Source organism: Loa loa (assembly GCF_000183805.2).
Source record: "Loa loa unplaced genomic scaffold supercont3.16, whole genome shotgun sequence".
NCBI classification, from domain to species: domain Eukaryota; kingdom Metazoa; phylum Nematoda; class Chromadorea; order Rhabditida; family Onchocercidae; genus Loa; species Loa loa.
The window spans coordinates 234,974-257,090 of NW_018108196.1; the positions used below are offsets into that span (position 1 = coordinate 234,974).

The 22,117-nt window shown below is 32.8% G+C and overlaps 6 protein-coding genes across 6 annotated transcripts; 4 read left to right on the forward strand and 2 right to left on the reverse strand.

Annotated features, from left to right (window-relative positions):
* Positions 1-614: 614 nt before the first annotated feature.
* On the forward strand, positions 615-961 carry LOAG_00173 (hypothetical protein; the record flags this gene model as incomplete). The annotated part of the gene is made up of 2 exons (XM_003135713.2): positions 615-788; positions 884-961. 2 exons carry the CDS (start codon positions 615-617, stop codon positions 959-961), a joined length of 252 nt encoding a protein of 83 aa, XP_003135761.2.
* Positions 962-2,373: 1,412 nt separating this feature from the next.
* On the reverse strand, positions 2,374-2,904 carry LOAG_00174 (hypothetical protein; the record flags this gene model as incomplete). The annotated part of the gene is made up of 1 exon (XM_003135714.2): positions 2,374-2,904. The coding sequence occupies one exon, from the start codon at positions 2,902-2,904 to the stop codon at positions 2,374-2,376; it is 531 nt and encodes a 176-aa protein (XP_003135762.2).
* Positions 2,905-4,724: 1,820 nt separating this feature from the next.
* Positions 4,725-5,290, reverse strand: LOAG_00175 (hypothetical protein; the record flags this gene model as incomplete). Its single annotated transcript, XM_003135715.1, has 3 exons — positions 4,725-4,785; positions 4,930-4,979; positions 5,138-5,290. 3 exons carry the CDS (start codon positions 5,288-5,290, stop codon positions 4,725-4,727), a joined length of 264 nt encoding a protein of 87 aa, XP_003135763.1.
* A 291-nt stretch (positions 5,291-5,581) lies between these two features.
* LOAG_00176 (hypothetical protein) lies at positions 5,582-9,768 on the forward strand (the record flags this gene model as incomplete). Its single annotated transcript, XM_003135716.1, has 6 exons — positions 5,582-5,693; positions 6,550-6,681; positions 7,201-7,302; positions 8,274-8,367; positions 9,003-9,127; positions 9,635-9,768. The coding sequence occupies 6 exons, from the start codon at positions 5,582-5,584 to the stop codon at positions 9,766-9,768; spliced, it is 699 nt and encodes a 232-aa protein (XP_003135764.1).
* A 2,317-nt stretch (positions 9,769-12,085) lies between these two features.
* LOAG_00178 (hypothetical protein) lies at positions 12,086-15,824 on the forward strand. The gene is made up of 4 exons (XM_020445363.1): positions 12,086-12,388; positions 13,367-13,493; positions 15,351-15,436; positions 15,629-15,824. Exons 1-4 carry the CDS (start codon positions 12,209-12,211, stop codon positions 15,749-15,751), a joined length of 516 nt encoding a protein of 171 aa, XP_020304172.1. The 5' UTR covers positions 12,086-12,208; the 3' UTR covers positions 15,752-15,824.
* A 2,571-nt stretch (positions 15,825-18,395) lies between these two features.
* Positions 18,396-20,298, forward strand: LOAG_00179 (fli-1 protein; the record flags this gene model as incomplete). Its single annotated transcript, XM_003135719.2, has 6 exons — positions 18,396-18,402; positions 18,505-18,582; positions 18,799-18,846; positions 19,034-19,294; positions 19,688-19,827; positions 20,139-20,298. The coding sequence occupies 6 exons, from the start codon at positions 18,396-18,398 to the stop codon at positions 20,268-20,270; spliced, it is 666 nt and encodes a 221-aa protein (XP_003135767.1). The 3' UTR covers positions 20,271-20,298.
* Positions 20,299-22,117: the final 1,819 nt, after the last annotated feature.

Here is a 22,117-nt window from a genome sequence, read left to right on the forward strand (position 1 = left end):
GACTCTCTGTAAGCACAAAACTGCAAGAATCGTTGGTAAATGAATATATGACTGTTTTCGCCGACAGAACAATCAAAGGTGAGTCAACCGTCAAAAGTATGTAATGTTAACCGTTACTGTGTCGCATTCTGCAAACAAGAAAATCAGCGACAGCAACAGTATAGAATATTTTTGTATTCTACCCAGCTTTGTTACTGCATGACAGAAATTTCAGGTTCATATCAATTAACAGTTTCTGTGGAAATTTCAGGTTCATATCAATTAACAATTTCCGTTCGACTTAACTTTGCTTGAGACTGACATGAGAGTCGCGAAGTCACCTTATGTAAAACTGGCAAACTAAGTTTAAAAATCACTTTCCAACAAATTTTAATTCCAAGTTTTGAGAAATCAATCAAAAGTGAAAATTTTATGCTTACATCAGGCTATCTCTGTAAGAAATGATTGCATTTGGAAGGAATTGCGGATGGAAATGTAAAATGCATATTAATTATACCGTGATTTGCATATCTCACAGATTATAAAATGATTAAAAAATCGTTTTTCAAAAACAATTTTCATTTGCTGTTTGTGTGGTATTCCGAAAGTTTTCATCACTGACCAATTAAAAGGAGATGTCGGATAAGGAATTTCTGGAAAGCGGAGAGCAAGAAGGCATATGTCCTAGTTATTTCTGGTACTTGATAGGTAGTTTCGGTATCACGGCGATCATTGTTGTGTTTCTGATTGCTTATTTGATCATGTATTCCAATCATTTCATATGGGCTTTGCGACGAAATCCAAAACCGGTTGGTTTAGTAATCCAAAAGTAGAGGTTATTTAAATTGCTGATTGACTTCTGATTCGTGATGTTCAATGTGACGAATTACTGCATTCATTTCAGACCATAAAGAGGAAAAACAAAAATAAAACAAGCAAAGGCTCAAGCGACAAAGGTGAATCAACTGCGGAGGGAGTTTAATATCTGCTTCTGATAATATTTAGAAATCAAAATATATTTGTAGAAATCATTGACTAATTATTTAAATTAGTTATATTTTGCAGTTTGTGAACGGATTTTCAAATTTATTTGATTCATTGTAGCAAGTCAAATGGATGATGTAAGCCAACAAACGAGCACACAAAAAGATGCCCTACCGGATGTGACAGCATAATTACTGCACCTAACAAAAGAAAATTCTTGTTTTCAGTTCGTTTGATACAATATCATATTGATATATTATGACAGTTATATTCGAAAAATTTACTTCTAGTGGTAATTAATTATTCAAATGGCTAATTGTATTCAACAGTGTAAAAATTTTGATCGTACACTCGTCGATTACAAATCAGCCTTTGGACAGTTGACATGAGACGGGATGTTTGACAACGAAAACAAAATGCGGTAGATTACAAAGGATTGTTAAACGGATGTTATTGAATTAGTTTTGGAAAAAGTGATAATTTCTTAGTCTGAGGGAAGATAAAATGCAAAAATTTTGAGACGTAAATTAATTTCTTCCGAACCGGACTTAAGTCATAGGTTCTTACATAACTTTTTAACAATGCGTAATGATTCTTGAATTGCAAATTCTAAGTAAAGTAGGAATCCCGTGATTTGCATGCATTATAAACATGGCAGAGCCCTTATATCAGTAATGCTTATAGAATAAACTTTGAATGAAATTTCTAAGATTATTCTAAAAGTTGCAACAGTTGAATTTATAATGTAAACATGGCAGAGTAAAAAAGTTAGAATCGATTTCACACAAATCGGAGAGAATTTATAAAAGATCCAAACAGAAATTTATACTAAATATGACAAACAATAGGGTCATGGAATCAAATATTAGTTTGATATCGCTGGGATAATCAATACCCATAAAACTTCCTAGTTTATTTGTTTATTGGATGTAGGTTGATCAGCCAATAAAAAAGGCCTTGCGCTGAGTGTTAGTAAAAGTGTTAAATCAATCTCGACAGTTCTAGTGAAATTCACTGTTCAACCTTATACCATAAGCTTCTAAATCTTCCTGAAGAAGACTTGAGAAGCAAACTCGGTGAATAGAACATAACTTAATCTAGGCCATTGTTTCACTATGAAGCCCCAATTTTTATGGAAAAATCATTCAGAGAATAAGATTCGTCACAGTTTCGTTAATTTTATGAATGATATGTTACATGAACTGGAAATAATATATTGTTATTGCACAGATATCCACTGGATACGATATTGGAAACAAAAATTTTTTTTAGCATCAGAATTTGTCACATTAATGGTATCAGATATCACTGTCACAGCATTGCTAACCAATTGTGATTAAAGCAAATTGAAAGAAAGGTTGAAAATCTCCCGCGACATGATATCATTATCCCACTGAATGCAACTATAATTCAAGATGTTCTTTTCTTACGTCCCTTGCTCTTTGCATATTTTCCAAATTTTGCGGTCAACTTCTTCAGTAGCATTTGTTTCAACACATCCATATTCAGTGTCTCAACGGCCGATTTCACCGGAATCTCCAATCCGAGATGTTCCAGCGTAAACAAATCATCGTCGTCAGCAACTCCTGATACAGCTTCTTGAGTGCCTGCTTTTTGCTCTCCAATTGCTCCAGTCTCCCCCGTGTTCGTTGTTTTGACCTCTCCTGTAACCGTTTCTTGCATCTTTCTCGCATTCATTTCCCCGGTGTCCGCCACATCCGCTGCATCGACCTCTTCTTTATCCGTTGTTCGAATCTTTGTTGGACCGGTTCCTTCGACCCTACCTTCCTCTACTTTATCGATCAACGAAGTAGCATTTTTTGTCTTCAAAGACTTCTTTATACTTTTCTCTTCAATTTCTCCACCTGTATTTTCTGTTTTTACAACAACAGCAGACAGTAATACCATTGCAACTAGAACCGGAATTCGGAATCCACACATTTCTGAAATCCGAAAAGAACAGTACTGCTTAAGCTGACTCCGCAAAATCACCTCGAAACAATGTAAAATTTGAAGCGATCGACTGCCTGTTGCAAGTCAACAATGAAACAGTGAAGGAAAATTCCGAAGAAATAATTCTTATACACTTCTCTTAATTAATAGAAAACCGAACGACAATTATGAAAATTTATTAAAATTTTTCTATTAACCACGTGGAAACGTTGATTGATTCATTTTGACGTATTACTGAACCAATGAAGAAATTATGCTAATTTATTTAGTTAAAATATGAGAAAAAGAATATTTTTTTGATTTCATATTCCATAAACATTCATATACCAACATTATACGACGAAATTTCGAGCAGCTCAGGAGGAAGCAGATGACCTCTCCCCTAGTACAAAAACATTGGATCTACTGATGATGTGGTAAGAGGTCACCTCTTATAAATCACAAATAGAGCTGTCTATTTACTGAGCACTGAATCGACTACTTGCGATGTCGAAATTTTCCTAATCTAATTGAGCTAATTAGCTATTTAAAATAGAAACGGAAAAATCAATCTTTTGATTAAATGGTAATGGAGTCGATGAAATACTACGCGTAGAGCTCGTATAGACGTAGAATTAGAGAGAAGCATACGATTATGAAGCGTTACCGGCAACTGAACTCTGACGTGAAGTGATGGAATGACACAATCTTCATATAATCGATAGAGAACTCAAATAATTTGTTGTTTTGGAAAATTCAGCAGCTAAAGGTCAAAAATAATTTTGCTCATTGGGCTTTAGAGGAGTCTAAGAAATGTCGCCTAATTGTTATAATTCTTCCTAAAAGAATACATACTCATAAAGGTCATTCTAATACTTTGCATTACAACGTTTCAATCTTATTTACCAGTGTCAGATCGATCAAACTTGAATTATTATGTAGCAGTGAGTAAAGCCACTTGTCATGGGAATAAAGGTCAAGGAATGAATGACTAATGTTTTTCGAGATTTCTAAACTGTATAAACCACAAATGAATTTTCCACTAAGCCTTCATTTCTTGCGTATGGTGTAATCAATAAATTTCATTCGCTTTATTGCATATTTAATTTCATGGTACTTTTTCTCGGCCAATGTATTGTGTAAAAATTGGACCCTCAAAGTGGCAATTCTTTGAGTACAACAAAAAACATCTTACCATTCGAGCAAATTGCACTGTTCATTTTAAAACGCATGTTTAGTTAATCATTGATAAAGTTAAATCAATTTTATCAGGAATTCAGTACGGAACAGATGTAAATTACAAGGTTGATTGCAGATAAATTGCAATTTTCGGATGAAATGAGATTTCTGTTCTTTTTTTGCAACTCTTCACATTTCGACTTTTTATTTCTTCAATTTAAATTTCATCTCTAAAAATTGAAATATTCCAATGGTTGCATTAGTGGTTTAAGAAAATGTGATTTCAACCGTAGATATGTTCGAATGCCGTTGATTAAAGGGTAAAATACACTCATAATCCAGGATCAAATTTTACACAAAGGTACCTTGTCGCATCTATATTGTAGTGACAAGGTGAGATGAAAATGAGAAATAAAACAGGGTCCAATGTAAATCCTTAGTAATATTGAGTAATTCAAATCTTTCTGGGATTTGAAACAGTCTAGAAACTTCTGGATTATTTCCCATACTGCTTTTCGGTACTTTCAACGGAATATTTTTTGGAATGACGAATTAATGCTCAATGGTCGACAAGATTCATTTCATATACGAATTTAAATATTTTTTTCTCTCTACGAATTTTTCTAAATCAATTACTGGTAAAAAGCTTTTTATTGTTTTTCTTCTTTTTTGATTGTTTTTTTGTCGTCATCGTGTCCTGCCGATGGTACCCTGAAATTAAAGAGAAGGTCTAATAATTTCTAAGTTTGCTGTGTCTAACGAGGAATTCTTAAACTGATACTATGCTATGAATGGCATTCAAAATAGGACGAATTTTAGAAGTTGAATGATTTTTCAGAAAATTTTAAAACGAACGAAGGAATGAGCAATACTCCGGTTCTAGCATCTTCTTCTGGCTCAGCTTGCTGAAAAAATTAAAGTAAATTAGTTGAGACACCGATTTATGCGGATAATCTCTCAACCTGAATAGTAATTAAATTCTGTATGACCTAGAAAGTTTGAATTGATTACCTCTAAATAATTTAAATCGGATGACTTAAAAATCGGATAACCAAAAATATACTTTTTCTCTATCGCTATCTCTTGTTGATGTTGTTACCGCAGACGCTTCTAACTTTTTGATTTCAGCTGATGCGGTTTCATTTTTCACAGTCATTTGTTCGCCATTCGAAGTACTTTCAGTGGTCAATTTCCCAGATGATGATTCATTATTCATCTCAAATTGTCGATACCGCTTTTAAATGCAAATATTCTCCAAGGAAAAAAGAAATTTTCTAAAATCTCAATTTCAAAAGATTCCTCAACAATTGAATGTATCTAAATACTGAAGCAATTGTTCCACAAGAGTATGGAAACAGAAAATTTCTCGCAGGTGATACTTTTTTAAAAAATTTCGAGTTTTAAAGTTGTGGATAACAGACGTTCCTTCAACTTACTAACAAATTTGTTAAATTTAATTTTAATTAATTGGCTTTTCAAATTCATTTAATTCACTTAAATATTATCAATGACTTCGAAATTGAAAAAGATGAGCCTGAAGACTAAGAAACCTAGCAAAAAGATGAAAAAATCTGTTGTTGACGACTTTAAAGTCTGTGACAAGATTTCCAGTGGCATTGGTAGCACAAAGTCACCGTGACCGTAGATGAAAAATGCAGGAAATTGAAAGTGAACCACAAAATCAATATGATCGACCCGTGATTCTTCAAACAGATGATGTGGTGGACAGCATAAGAGATAAGAAATAAATAAGATAGGTCATCTTCTTGTCTAACTTATCCTTTGAAAAGCGATGAAATAACTCAGCCGATGATAGACTATATTATAAAGGTCAAAATGTAACAACTACTATATTTCATTATAAGCACAACCAATTTTCAAACAATAACTGAGTAAACTATCAACCTCTTTAACAGAAAGTTTCGAAGCTCTCTTTTTCTTCCTTTTTTTTCTTCGACTTCTTTTTTACCGGCTAAAAGATTGAATTTTTTCCGTTTTCACTTTTAGAATTATTGAATTATTTCATTTATCCGTCGCTTCTATGAAGCTAAGACTGTTCCTTAACGCTGAATTTATCAAAGATCAATTTCTCCCCATATATGACTTGCTCTATTAATTAAACAGTTAGTTTTAAAATTTATTCATGATCAAGCATCATTTGTAATACTTTTGTTTAATTGCTTAACTAAGCAAAACTTCAACACTGTATTTCTGCCTCCCCCCTTCCTTATCTTCTTTCTCCGAGAAAGTTGGTGTAGTGGGATTTCTAGCTCCATTTTGTCACCACAAACTTGAATAAATTAACAGTTGGTACCACAGCCAAACGTATTTCGCCCTTAAACTCGTTTTCGCCTTCCTCTTGAATAGTTGCTCTTGACTCATCAACCTGAGATGAATCTGATTATTGTGACATCGTTGTAGTTAATGATTCTGAGTTTTGAATCAACTGCAATAATTAAGACTCAAATATTGCAGCTAGCTGTACGACTTCCGGTAATTCAAGTTTCGGTTTTTTGACTACTCGCTGGGCAAGTGCAGCTGTGATTATATCAAAAGTTAGAATTTGGCGATCAAATATATGTCTGGGCAGTTCACCTTCTCAAGGAAGTTAATGATGGATGAAAGGCACTTCAAACTAATACGAATTGTATTGAACGATAGGAGATTTTTAGCTCTACTATTATTCGACCTTAATTCTTCATCCAAGAATTTCTCTTTACCTTACAGACTTTTTATGCCCTACCTGACTTTGCTGCTGTCCCGGAACATCTTGTGTCTCTAATTTCCGGCTGCTCTGTAATTTTTCTTTTTAATGCAAATTATAAAACTAACGATGACTTTGTATTCCACATAACAGCAAAAATAATGATGCATTTCAGTAACCCATCCATTTGTATACAAATACTTGATTTAAATCATGTACTCGAACTACGTGGAAATGTGATGTAAGAAGGTAGTTGCTACTGTAACTGAACAGTAATATGTAGTAAATTTGGGTACGAAAATTTCAGCCTTCATAAACCTCACACGACTTATATTAGTTTTGCAGCATTTTCGAGAAAGGCAATCACCCGAAATTTTGCGTTTTTTAGCATTTTGCGTTTTTTAGCATTTAGCGTTTTTTAGCATTTTGCGTTTTTTTTAGTGATCAGTGGTTCCTATTCGGTGGATCGATGACCATTGGTGATCCGCGAGGGCAACGGCGAAGTACAAAACAGTACAAAGCAGGTAGGAACTATTTTTATCTATGTTTGATAAACTTGAAGGTTTAATTAAAGTTTATTTTTAAACTAACAAAATTTATTGTTCGTAAACCTTGTAGTCCTTACTATATATGGAAAAATTAAAGTGATTTCTGGTAGAGAAAAGTTTAAACTGGAAACCTTGATTTCAAGCTTAACGATAAACTGACTCTAATAAAATAATAACATGCAAATGCGCAGGCTATAACAGCCACAATAAAAGCAGCTTTGACTTTTCCTATTTGAGGTAACCGTGCGCTCATTAAAAGAATTTTATAAAATATTAAATACCTATTTACTATACTTAAATAATATTTTATGATCAAAGCATTATTTGCATAAAATTTCCAAGTGAATTATTCCAACGATATCTCATGAAGGAAGTCCTCAGAATTATTCTAACAGTTGAAGATTATGAAATTGATAAGAAAAAGTATAACAACTTAGAATGATAAAAGGTGAGAGAGAATTAAGAGAGAGAGAGAAAGAGAGAGAGACATGAGAGGATCAAGATGACGGAAATATTACAGGAAGCTATTTTTAATTTCTGCCAAAATCATTATTGTCAGATTTGATAGAAAGGATATAAAGGATAGTGTGCTTCTGTTCTGTTCGATTCAATTTCTTTCTTCAAAAATAGTAAAATCATAGAAGATATTTGAGAATATGCTGCCATTTCAACCTTTGTTTCCCTTAAATTTTTTAAGTATCCGCAATAATACGTTGTTTAATGGTGCTAATGCTTATGGTCTGAAGCCATTCAAATCTGTGGTACAGCCCATAATTCATTCAGTCCCGATCTTTGCCTGAAAGGAAAGAAGAAGCGGAAAGAACAGCTGAAAGATTCATGATAACAGTATCCACTCTACCATGTAAATTACCCATTTAAAAGCTAGTTAAAAGCAAAATACCGCAATCGGTTGTCCCATTCCATTCATTAACAAGGCACTTTTAGAGATGATGAAACAATAGGTCCAGTGCCTCAAGTGGTTGCTGAAATAGTTATTGAGAAGTGGAGATTTAGAGAATTTGAAATGAAAAACAGTGGGCAGTTAGTCAATCAGTTAACTGTCGTTTCGAAATGATTTGCAAAATGTGCAATCAATTCTTGTGAGTGATATGAGATCATTAATTATTAAAAGGACTAGGACATAAGACTAGCCGGAAACACTGCCAACTGGAAAGCATTACTAAGACAATGCTTCTTGTTAAGACTTTCAATTGCGATCGGATCTCAAAATCTTCGAAATGATACTTCCAAAATATAATCAAACATTCTTCTTTCTCAAATTACGCCCACTTCGTTTACGGTTGTATTCGCTTATCATCCTCTATTTAACGGACTTCAGTTCTAAGGAATTAATCCTAATCTCTTGGATGACTGTCACCAAAAATCAAAATATTGAAATTTTTTAACAGGAAAGAAAGGTTGTGATTGAGCAACTTGTGTCTCATTTGTTTCACAGCCCTAATGGAAAATTAATCGTGCATTTCAAGTAATTCAGATCTCGAGAAATAAAAAGTTGCATTCATTTGCAATTGGCAGATAAATTTCATTCACAGTATTTGAATTTCTTTCATCTTTATGAATTCTTTTGCTAGAAGGAGAAATGTATTTTAATTGGATTGCTTGCAAATGTTCACCGTCTGATCGCTAATGAAAGGTTAGGCATTACCAATTTAAAGATCAAAAGAGAGTATGAATGGGTCAGTCATGACGAAAAGGTGGAAAGCTAGAGAATTCGAAACTGAGAACCATACCGCGAATGAAGTAAACAGTAGTTGTGGGACTCTCAGTTTATGTTCGCTGAGTGTGTAAGAAAATGAGGTCACTCGTGGACCACTCTACTTACACAAATGACCAATAATAAGTATCCAGTCTGTCATAGAGTTACACACACACGCATACAAACAAACAGACACTCGTCTAATTGCGTCAACGATATTCAATAATTACAACAAAAACTGTGATCTGAAAGAAATTATTGTTTGGCAGTGACTTGTATGAATTATTTTAAGGTTTAGACGTGTAATTCATACCATCCTCAGGTAATTCCAGTTACCTTTGAACATATGCAAACATGAATTAAGTTGTTTCAACCACTTCAGCAAACTAACAAACTTTTAACGAATGGCCTAACAATATTTTTTGCATTCAAAATACCAAAAAAAATTGCGTCTGTGATACAACTAAATATTACAGCTTTAAGAACAGCAATTATTGTTGCCAATGAATTTGGACATATAGAATAGCTTTAAATTGTAAATCAACACGTGTCACATTGTTACAGGTTTTTAAAGCGAACCTGATATTGCAGATGCATTTGCTGTTATGTTTAGATTGACACGTATTTGCATAATCGAAGTGCAAGTTGCATGTCCTCATTATTCGATATTTCAAACAAATCATAGGGGACAATTGTTCGCATTGCATATTTCATGGAATTCTTGATCCACAAGTTTTATTTGTTGACAAAAATAGAATCGCGGCATGGATCATGTTGTCGGTACCAATTTTTGTTTACTAGAAAAGTTTGATGAAGAAGGAAAAAAGAAGTAAAATATGGCTACCTGCTGTGAGTCTTCTTCCGATTTGCGGTATCACAATATTTCGGTACCACATTCTGGCCGGCTAACACATTAGGAACATTTTCTGTTTATGTACTTTTTTTCCGTTTATTGTTTGTAATGAAACTGCTATCTTATTTTTCCAAGTGTTTCTATTTCAACTATCCGACATTTAATGGATGTCACTTCCCTTCATACCATTCATATCTCTGGTAACAATGAAGCAACTCAACCGAAACATTCATTTTTGTGGCAGTGTTATTTGCGTCATAAATTAAATAAAAATTTGACACTGTAATACCGTATTTCATTGCCTGTCTCATATTCTGATTATTCTTATATTCCTTATCGTTTTTAAAGTGATAAGCACGTGGTGCACTCTATCATCCATGTAGTGTACACAACCATAACTTAATCTGTGAACCTATGCGTAGTAAAAAAGATCTATTATTTGAATTTTTTTCTTCGCAATTATTTTCCTGCTGCTATCATCATCGACATCATTCTTATCACCGTCATATTTCAATTTCGAAAGAATCAATTTTAATAAATTCAGATTTTTCTGGTCTGTTTAATTTCGTTATTTTCAAATTTATTATTAATTTTTGTTGTTAAATTGTGTTATTGTTATTGCTGTCACCGCCGCTGTACTCATTAGCAATTTGTTTTAGGTAATATTGTGTGGCATGGAGTGACGATGAACAGACGAAGTGAAGTGTTAAGTAATCTGTTGGGGCATATACAGAAAAATTCATTTAATTTCTATTCCGCTGTAATTAGTAGAATTTATTCGAATGATCTTTTCGTGTATTTTCATTTATTTGGTCAGAAATTTTTCCATTCGAATATTTTTTGATTTTTAACTTCTTGAAAGTTAAATTTAACAGCCTTATCAATGATATTTTGTCACATAGTGATCGTTAGTATTGATGAACGCACGAAAAAATGAAATCAGGAAGTGAGTGAATTAATAAGAACTGATAAAAACTGGAAAAACATTGTCGAATGTCATGAAGATTTCTATGTTGTTGAAAGAATAATTTGGAAAAATGCTGAAAGAAAGTTAGACTTTCATTTGCCTACAAATAATGCTAGATTTCTTAACCTTCACAAATCGTTCGAATTGTTTGTCTTCTAGCAAGTTCAAATAGTTTGCGAAAATTCGTTTGGCCATTTGAAAAATTTTAATTTTTAATACAATCTTAAAGTATTTGAATTAAACAAGAAAGATAATTTACTCATTTTAACTATTTTGATTAATTATTAGATCAATCAGTGGATATTGGTTGTTCATTTATTAATTTATGAACCAAGAAAAAATAGTTGAATGAGTGTTTAGAAGTGAGTAAACATCAACTTTTAAACTTTTAAAGTTGATGTTTGCTCGCTTCGTATAGCATTAAAAGTAATGCTTCCAGGTTACCTTGAATCAAACGGATGGTTTAAGTTATGCAAACAAATAATTCGGATAAGTCGAAAAATTTTTCCTGTAATGTCGATAGCAATTGACTGATATTAAATTAAATTCAAATTTAATTTTATTTAATTCTGTTTACTACAATTAGTGTACCACAACCACTTTGTACATTTGATATTTTTGGCATGTTGATTGTTATAAAATCTTATTATTATAGCAATAATCATTGGTCCAATTGTATAATCTGATAAAGTAATTGAGCGGTGGAAAGGAAGAGAAAAGCATTTCAGAATAAATCGTTGGAAAATAAATATTTGAAGTAATTAAACATAAAGATGTAACAGACGATTGCAATGCATTTGAACACTAATATATCTATGGTTAAATCAAGACTCAAAATTTTGGATTTGCTTTTCCTTCTCCTAACATTCGATATCAATACAGAAAAATAATTGTCTGTGAATGCAATTCAAAGTATTTTATCCTCAAACAGCACAACAACATCGATAACAGAACCATTGCAGGGTGTCGAGGGCCTTGAGAGAGTTAAGGGTCAGCCGTTGGACTTAGGCAACTTCAATACTTCCGATGTCATCTGAAACGAAAGGAAAGAGAAAAGCCCAATTACCGTTCGGTTTGCTGCTGATCCGCCCTCTTTGCCAAACCTCCAGAAATGATTGGTTGAGATGTGACATATCTATTGCTAGGCTAACGATGTCGATAGTTCAATGTGCTTTCCACTCCGCCTACTTCCGTAATGTACCGTGACTATGGTGTGTTCTTCTTGGAGATGGGTTGGTCGATCATAACAATTTCCAAGGCTTCCGAGCCAAGAAAAAGAAGGAAATCAGAGGGGAAGGAGATGCCGGACGTTGTCGCCGCAGTACGGGAAGGAAACTGACTGCAAATGGATTCAAAATCGGATGTTCGACAGCAACCAACTAATCCTAATTCTGCACTACCACCGCCAACACTACAAGCTGCAACATCGGCTGTAGCTGGACCGGCTGCTAGTACAAGTTCATCAGTAAGCAAAGATCCGCAGCCAAACATCGCCCTAACCAATTTCAATTTCGGCGCCTTTCAGGTATTGAAGAAAATATTCGGAAATTTCATCCCCTCTTACAATATCTTTCTCATTTTTCATATATTTCAGCCTTTATTTCTTACTTTTTAGATGATAATTTTTGTTGCATGCAATTTTGAACAAACCTTTCATTCTTCCCTTTCAATTTCTCCGAATATTTATGCTAACTTAAATTGACAATTTGACATTCTTCACTACCTTTTACTTCTACTTCTCTTTTTGCTGTCCTCTCCCAGCTTTACATCTGGAATATTCTAGAAAAACTGAGTTAGCTGATCGAAGGATTCTTGCCAACATTAATTCTTTTGTTATTTACATACTGTTTTGAAAATTATGAGCAATGCCTTCCAAAGTTTGCATATTTTATATCCAAAAACCTATATTAATAAAAAAATTATTTGCATAGTATTTAACTTCAACTATCCATTGCTAAATGGTTGTGCATTTTCAGTCTTCACCGTAATTTTACTTGCTCAACTTGATTTCTATGAACTGAAATTAATGAAATCATTATGTCCGTTAGGATGTGAGCAATTTTATGAGTTAGAAAGCATCCTAGTTGCTAAACGATACATGCCACTGGGCTTATTAGGATTAGCATTATGTAGTTCCGGTCCCACAAAAATCTAATTGCATGGTATTGTGTAGATAATAAAGTTTAAACGTGATAATTGACTCAAGAAAGTTCAAGTTGCAAATGCTGTTGATGATCGTTGTCAGTTTTGCTTTTGGATCAGCAAATCTTTTTATTATTTTCTGGTAATTAAATGGTATTTTCTACACTTACAAAAGTAGCAAAATTTAATGCTATTTACGTTTTCTGAAAATAGGCCTAGTGAACTGAATTGGTAATCGAAAAACTTTTGTAATCAACGATTTCGATGAACTAAAAAGAAGCAAAAAGCTCATTTATAACTTAGTAATTATATGTCGTTATAAGGTAGTCTTTAGAATGAAATAAGTCAATTCTGTTTTCAGTTATCAGCAGCCAATGCAAACGTTAACAGTACAGCAAATATGGTTCCCATTCCTCAGCGGAACATTTTTTACGATACAAGTAATAATTCAATACAAATGCAAAAACAACAAATCGTTCATCAAACCGGTAATTTTTCCTCTTCCTTCATTGATTGACATTTTCACTTTGTTTAAGTGCTTATTTATTTTTTCTTCAATTTTAATTTGATTCATCAGTTTTGACTCGTTTCGCACCTTCCATATTTGCTAATATGCACCGATGACATCTACAGTATACATCTTTAAATTTTTTTGAAAGTTCATTTTCTCCTTCACATGAACATGTACCATTGTCATAATAAGTTTTATGTTACCTGAAAACAAAATTAATTCTGGAGCTGTTTATTTTACAATACAAAAGGATTGGGAAATTGATGGTGATGTGACGATCTATTGTATGATAAGTAATGCGATACCTTATCAGCATGGCGTTCTTTTCGTAACCTCTAAAAGACTGTTAAATAGTGTGAAGTACACTTGAGACTGATTCTTTTTGCGCATCATCTCAAAGGAAGCTTTTCGAAACCGATTTGTTGTATTAAGCATTCTTCTCTCAAAGGCTTTTTATAGAAATTAATAATTTCGAAATAAATCCTTTGAAATGAGTCGCATTATTAACATAGATTTCAATTGAACTTGCTTATGCCTTCCTGAAAATCCTTTTTAATCTCTCTAATACTTTCATAATATAAGTAAATTAAAATATTCCAATTGTTCAGTCTGTTTAAGTATTTTTATTTTTTTGATCTGAGGATTAAAAAACGAAGTTATCTTCATATAGCATTCAAAAATTTATTTAAGTTAAATTTGTCTGCCATTTAATCATTAAGCAAACTATGATGTATTCTTGATTTAGTGTGCGCTCAAAACAGCTGGTGAATTCTGAAAATAAGTGACAGTGACCCTTAAAAAATTTTCAGCTTAATAAACGATTCCAACAGCAATTTTCATTGATTTTCAGTTAACTTTTTCCATAGGCTTAGATGAAAAAGATTTTTGATCGTCTCAATTTCTTTCTTTAACCTCGCAAAGTTTATCATTTTTTTTGATAGTACTTAAGCAGTAAGAAATCTCTCTGGTTGATGTAATGGAAAGAGTAACTGTGCTAAAAAAGGGTACATGAGGCTTCGGTATAACTGAAGATCACTAGAAAAAGGTTAATATTTACCGCTGAATTTCTGGGCTAAATAAATTCATATACGCAAATTTCAAATTTCTTGGTGAAATATTTTTAATACCATATTATTTGAAAATGTAAACAGTAACAGAATGATAAGCTATTTCATTTTATAAAAAGTTACGTTTATAAACCTACAAAACCAAAAAAAGTTGGGGTAGTGTTGGAAAGTTTTGAAGTTTGACAGACATGTTTTTCAAATCGCCTCTTTTCTAAATTTATTGCATTTCCACTGCAGAACATTAGAGTCAAAAGAAGTTGAAGAAAAGTTAGAATTGGAAGCCAGTTCTTGGGCAAAGTAATAAACTGATTTTCACCCTTAGATGCAAATATTACTGCAAGCTAAATTTGTAAAAAGAGCAAATGAATATTTATCGAAATTTTATTTTACCAACTTGTCTTTAGTCTGTTGAATGTTGTTTAACAAATTTAACACGTTTCAATAGAGTAGACTTATTCATGTGCATTTTTTAGCTATTTTTTCTCTGACTTTACTTTTAATGCTAGAAAACAAGTAAGTAACTAAATATATGAACGTTATAGTCAATTGACTTAAGTACCTTTAACATATCAGATTAATGATTCGGATTTCATTAAATCTTTTTGAAATATTATATATTGATTATCTGTTTTATATTCCGAAACAACTACTAAAAATAAATTCGATTTAATTACTAATTATCTTTCTACTCATTTATATATTTTCATATTGAGTGGCTTAAGTTTTTGAAAATGTTGTTTGTTACTTCATTTTTCCTTTACCTGCAGGGATGAATTTGAATGCTAATGTATTTCATGCTACAACACCGGGTCACTCAACAACAACGGCAACAACTATCAAGGAAGAAGTAAAGGTATGCTTTTATTTCTGACCTTTGAGATTAATCATCAGATAGTTTCAAAATACCTGGTGCGATTTTTTAGCTTTTAACTTCTTAGAATAGCTAAATAAATCGTCTGAAAAATGTATTCATTCAAAAGAAAAGCGTATTTACAATTTAATTATGTGGAATATAATTTCATTGTTGAGGTTTGTGAAATTTTAGTCGACGACGTTAAACTCATCCTGCTTCAGTTGTTCATCACTGCGATTACCAGCATGTCATACGACGGCATTCGGACAACCTGGTTTGTGTATCTTATGTTTGAATGGAATTTCATCTCACTGAATTTTTATAACGAGATTATAATCCATTAACTTAAAACTATTTTCTGCCAGTCATTCTATGCCGGCCATTCTACTCACCATTTTTCAATTTCTTTTATTTTATATCTGATGTCTCTATTGATTTCATTTAATCAACCGTTGACTATCAGTTTATAACCAATCAACGAATAGAAAGTCAAAGGTCATTTCAGGAGCATCGAAAAGCATGTATTTTCATCCCGATTTTATACTTTCAATTCTTATGTGTTAAATTTAAAAATTTCCGCAATTTTCGGGTCTGGAAATTAAGAAACTGATGCCATAGTTATCCATAATTACCTAGAATTTTCAAAATCATTTGGTGCATTTAGAAATGTCTTAAATTTGAAAAAAATAAGCTTACTTAACAGTTTTGAACTACCAGCGATTTGAAATGGATTTGTCGTTTTGCTTAAAGAAGAAAGCGATGGCAAGATGTTTTTCTATTCAAATATAGTTTAGTTCGTATACTCAATTACTCATTCTTTATTATATCAGTAATTGTTATAGCTCCCAGCAAGAAAAGGGAAACCGATAATGGTGATTTCTTAAAGGGAGCTATTATTTTGCGGTAAATATTGGCACATTGGCAAATATGCAAGCTCCGAAAGCTTATTGTCGTTGTGTAGCCTAGATGTGCGCTAAAATGAGAGGGCTATTATCCGGAGTCCAACAAAGGCAGCCGATCGGATTCAAGCCCAAGATTGTGTCTTGATACTATCAACGGGGGCCAATATCGCTTACCTCTATCCCACCCACTCATTCCTCTCTCTATTCCTTTACTTGAAAACACTCTTTCATACCTCCAAAAAGAATGCGTAATGAGATAACCGGCTCATCAGCTTATTATGCAAATTACTGTAATCAATATGCTGTAGTTGCAATGGGATGATAAGTTGCTATTTCACTTAATGTCTTCGTCATTCAACCATTAAAAAAGAAGCAAAAGGTTTTGTGAACTGAGTAATAAGTTTTTATAGCTGAGTTTAATTAACTTTGACTATTTATTTATACAAATTAACAAAAATCAAGCAGCGTTTTAAAGCTGCTTGACCTATGACCTCCCACGCAAATGCTGCTTTCTCATAATATTTGTGTGTGAACGAACAATTGGAAAGGAGAAACATGATGTTGCTCTTTATGCAATATGTCAATTGTTGTATGTCAATCGAATTTAACAACTGAATATTCTGCATTAAGCAGGAGTGATTTTCAGAGCACTAATTTACATTTTTGTACAATGCTTTGGACTTTTGCTCACTGTAAATAGGAGACTTAGAATGAGTAGAGCTGTTTAAGCCTCACAATTTAACTCGTGTCCTTGTTCCAGACCACAACTGCAATTCTGTCTCAGCAGAATGAATTAGAGCCTTGCAATACGTTGCAGTAAGCATGTGACACGGTCAGATTTATAAATTTTTGCTCAAACACTATCAGCTATTTGGGAAAGAGGGCAGAAAGGTCATCATGGGTCAATAAAATTGGCTTTTATCTTTAGGAAAGCATTTTACTCTCTCCTTTTAAATGAGAAGCATGGAATTGAATAGATAAGGAAAGGTGGATAAATAAGTGAAATCAAAGAATGGCAGCTGCAGCAGTCAAACAAAAACATAATGAGTACGGCATTACCCGTACGACAATTTAACTAAAACGTCCATCATGTAACCCTAAGCCTCAACCTCACCACATTGAACACTAATTATTTCCCTTCAAGATATGATTGAAAGAACAATAGACAGGGAAAATTTTTACAATTTTTCGTTGTCAAAATTAAATAATTGTGATTATCTAAATGTCTAAATAACAAAATATTTTTTGCGTTTTTGAGGTTTGGAAAGGACTCATTAAAATTTAATGGAGTTGTTCAATTTGCAAAGAGTTAACATCAATATATCTACTCTTTATCTGTAATTATCGGATGTTTTTCTGAGCGTATATAACAGCAAAAAAATTTCAACTGCTTCTGATCACCTTATAACATTGAGGATTGATCGATTGTTTGAAGAAGAGCACTTTTTCCAGTACTGCTCTTCTATGACATGATAAAAATAACATATCATGTCAGTAGGCGAATAAGTATAAATAAATTGGTCGCGAATAAAAGGTAAAGAAATTTTGAATTCTCTTCTTCTGTTTGCAAGTTCATGAGGTTGAAGTAAAATCAAGACTGGTTGGTTTATCGTGGTAATACTAATTGCCTACTTCTCAACTACCGTAAGCTCAACTTTCTTGCTATAGTTTGCTAGTGTATTACTAAGCTAATTAAGACTAAATTCCTCAAAGAGCAAAATGAGTTTCTGCTTTGACTGTCTTAGCTTAACTTTGTGAGAGTAAAGAAAGGGTCAACTGCTCCCCGTCCTCTCCTCTTTCTTCCCTCTTTCCCTTTAATTCTATCATCATCATCATCATCAAACTCATTGCTAACTCTAATGTTTTCATAGTGTATTCATTCAGGAGCCTTCTCAGCCTTAAATTCAATAAGCCTAATCAGAGGCTTTCTGCTTCTTGCCTCTTCCTTTTCCACTTCTTTAACGCTAAAACTTATTTCACAGATTCAAAATGAAAATCACAACTTCATTTGAATGAATTATACAAAGAATGAATCAATCAAAAGAAATTCAATCAAAATGGGCGGTGCAAATGTCACGATAAAATGATGAAGAAATGATCAACAGCGGAGCATTTTAACAAATTAATTTCTTGCCATTTCTCGAAATTGTCAGGGATCATTCTCAGCAGGCTATAAACAAGACAAATATTGGCAGGATATTCCTGTTTCACAGGCTTATTTACCAAGTAATGTGGCCAAAGCAAGTAATTTAGGAAGAAGTAATGTGGCTGAGATGATAGATTTGAACTTGATACCATCAGGGTTGTCAACTCTCTTGACCTGAAGTTTTGCACCTCTAGTAAAAGAGATACCAGAAAATCCTGTTATACCAATATCAGTCTGAGCTTTATTGCGGTGACTGCTCAATCTGCTCAATCAATTATGTAAAAAACACATATGTGCACTTGAAATATTTCCAGATCCGTATCAAATTTTGGGACCAACAAGTAGTCGACTGGCAAGTGCAGGTTAATTTTCATGACAACGACTTTTTATTTCGAAAGTATGCAACAAATTTTTATTTCGTCCATTCGAATACTTTCAAAACAGGAGTTTCGTAGTCCAAGAGTATTGATATAATGACAAGTTGATGACAGAATTACAACCAATCTCAATTTAAGCATTTTGTTTAAGTATAAAAATAAAAATTACTAGGTAGTGGACAAATTCAACTTTGGCAGTTTCTTTTGGAACTGTTATCAGATAGCCGTTATGCGGAATCGATCACTTGGGAGGGTACAAATGGTGAATTCAAACTGGTTGATCCAGACGACGTAGCTCGCCGCTGGGGTGAACGAAAAAGTAAACCGAATATGAATTATGATAAAATGAGCCGGGCGTTGCGATACTATTACGACAAAAATATCATGTGTAAAGTACATGGAAAACGATATGCTTACAAATTCGATTTTCAAGGTTTGAAAAGAAAATTGACATTTCAATAATTTATATTCGATAATTCGTGTTTCAATTTTTTAATAATTCATGTTTTTTTTCGATAATTTCAACAATTCATATTCTTGCAAATCTAATAATTAAAATCATTGTCCCAATCATCTAAAATGTTCAAAGAAACACAGTTTTGTAAGACAGATGAGAAGTCTTTCAAATAAATGAGAAATCTCTTATCATTTAATTGTGTCACATAAATCAAACAGTATCACCATCACTGGAAATTACCATTAAAATTCAATGCTATGTTCTTTTCAAGAAAATTTACAAAACAATCCTGTGAACATCTCGTTTCTGGTATTCCGCTAAATTTAAAACAAAAAAAAAAGAAATAAAATGTTGCAAATTAAGTTTTAGGAATAGCACAAGCTCTACAACCACAAACAAACACAACTTCATCGGATCTGTTCCAACAATCACGGTTACATTCTTCAGAGTTCATCCATGCGCCATGGGCTACTGCAAATTACCGCACACTTATGACACCTCAATTTCAGGTACATTTAAATAGTAATTCTAACGATATTTAAAAGGAAGATAATGATAATAACCACATCATTAGCCTATCGATCAGTCTTCAATGGTGAACGATAAAATACAGAAGTATGATAGGACGCAACGTGCTACATAAAACACAGTATCCTATCGTACTTCTTGCTCATTTATTTTCAATTACGATTACTTTCTTATTCATCTTCATGTTTATGATTGCGACTTTTGGATAAATAAATATTGTTTAATATTAATTATTTAAAATATTGTTTAATATTTCAAAGATCTAGAAATTTAAAGAATCCAATCATTTCAGGCATCTGCAGCAGCCGGAGCTTTGTTCAACCCACCGGTCGGTTATGCTAGTTTTGGTAGTTCCGGTAATGGTGCCCTGCAAGCTCGTAATTTTCCGCTCTATGCGTCATCCAATTATCCGAAATGTATATAATACTGGTTGATGTAATATAATATTGAATGATGAGAATTGCTGTTAATTAATTTAGTCATTAATCAGGAACGAGAAAGCCACTTTTCTTTGAATTCCGATTTCAATTACTCCATTTCTAACTGAAAAACCTTTATGCATTTCTCACGTCAGCATATTTCGCACACGAATTTTTACAATTCTTCTTTTCATTCCATTACCATGCGCACGCGCACTATTCTTGTCTAAACATTGATTGCTGTCAACGTCAACTTTTACAGTATTGCGCTTCTCTGTATCTAAAAAATTCCATGAACTAGCGAAATTTCAACTTTTAAGTAATCATTCAGAATTTCAAAGTTAGCTTTTATCTAGAGACCTTGGGAACAAAGATAATGATTTACAGATAATGATTTTATTATATAAGTAATCGATAGGCTTCTACTTTTTGTAGATTTGTTCAATACCCTGTAATTGATTTCACTGTAATTTTATTTTTTTAAATTTGATTTTCTAAACTAATTTGAGTTAAATTAACACATCATGATAATGTAATAGCATAAATTGAATTTCCATAAAATTCTGATGTGAAAATGAAAAGTCAAAATGAAATAGGTTTGCATAATCGAAACGAAAATTCCGTGTAACCAAGAAGAAGGGTATCTAATGCTTCGTAGCAATGCCTTCTTGTCGATCTTGGTCAGTTCATTTTTCTGGAGACAGAAATATTCTTGAATTCATCATTATTTGGATCTTTAGACAAGTATCATTTATCATCAGCTTCGGAAATCTCAGCTCTGATGCGAGCAACATCCAGAAGATCATGACTCTCCCATCTCATTGAAGAAAAATGAAATTCTCGATATCGCCCTCTACCAAACAAAATACTTTGCAATGAAGTTGTTATTGTAATTGATCGTTTTCCAAGTCGATACAAAACTGACGTATAAGTTAATATTGGAAATCAAAAAAGAGAAGCTTGTTTATCTATTAAATGCAGACAACGATATTAAAGATTTGTCATACTTTCAAAAAAGAACGAATATTTTAACGTTGGAAAAACTGAATTATGCAAATAACATTTATTTTTCTAAAATTTATGAAATATTGTCTATCAAGTACTTCCTTAGATCTTGATTCATGTTTATTTATCATCTCTCACAATTATTTCCCTTTTATTACAGAAATATTACAGAAGAAGTGGTAAGGCTATGATAAAAGTATTCCTTTCAACAGGTTATCAGAAAAACTAGAGTTTCAGGACAAAATTGTAAATTTAAAGAAGAAAAAGGGAAAACTGGAAGTTACTGTATTATTATAGCAATCAGATACTGCACCTTCTCTAGTATATGTTGTAGGAAAATTTGAAATAAGAGTTTCTGGTTTGCTGGGTTTGATTTGGAAGGGTTTGTTCTTAGGCACGGACGAATATTCTGAGAAGGTATTCTTCGTTGGTTCAGGAGGAAGTTATTAGTTCGCATAGGATAGTAGTAAACATATCGAAGAGAGTAGGGAATACAAAGTACAGTGAAGTCTTTGGTTGAGTATTTGAAAAAAAATGATAATCATCTAGTTATAGTTTTGAGTATATATACAGTTTTAATTAACACAAAGAGCATATTTGGTGGGAGTGGTTTATAACAAACATTACATCAGATTTTCCTTTGGATAAAGAAAAACTGTCAAAATCCGATTACGACAAAGGACTCTATTTGCAACATTAAACATTGCAATTAAAATTGGTTCTCGGATAAGAAATTTAGCATAGGAATTGACTTTTTTTGCCATAAAAGGAAAGGATGAACAAAGAAAAACGCATGAGACAATGAATTTGAGGAATGTAAAATTGGTTGAATGATTCATGACATTGT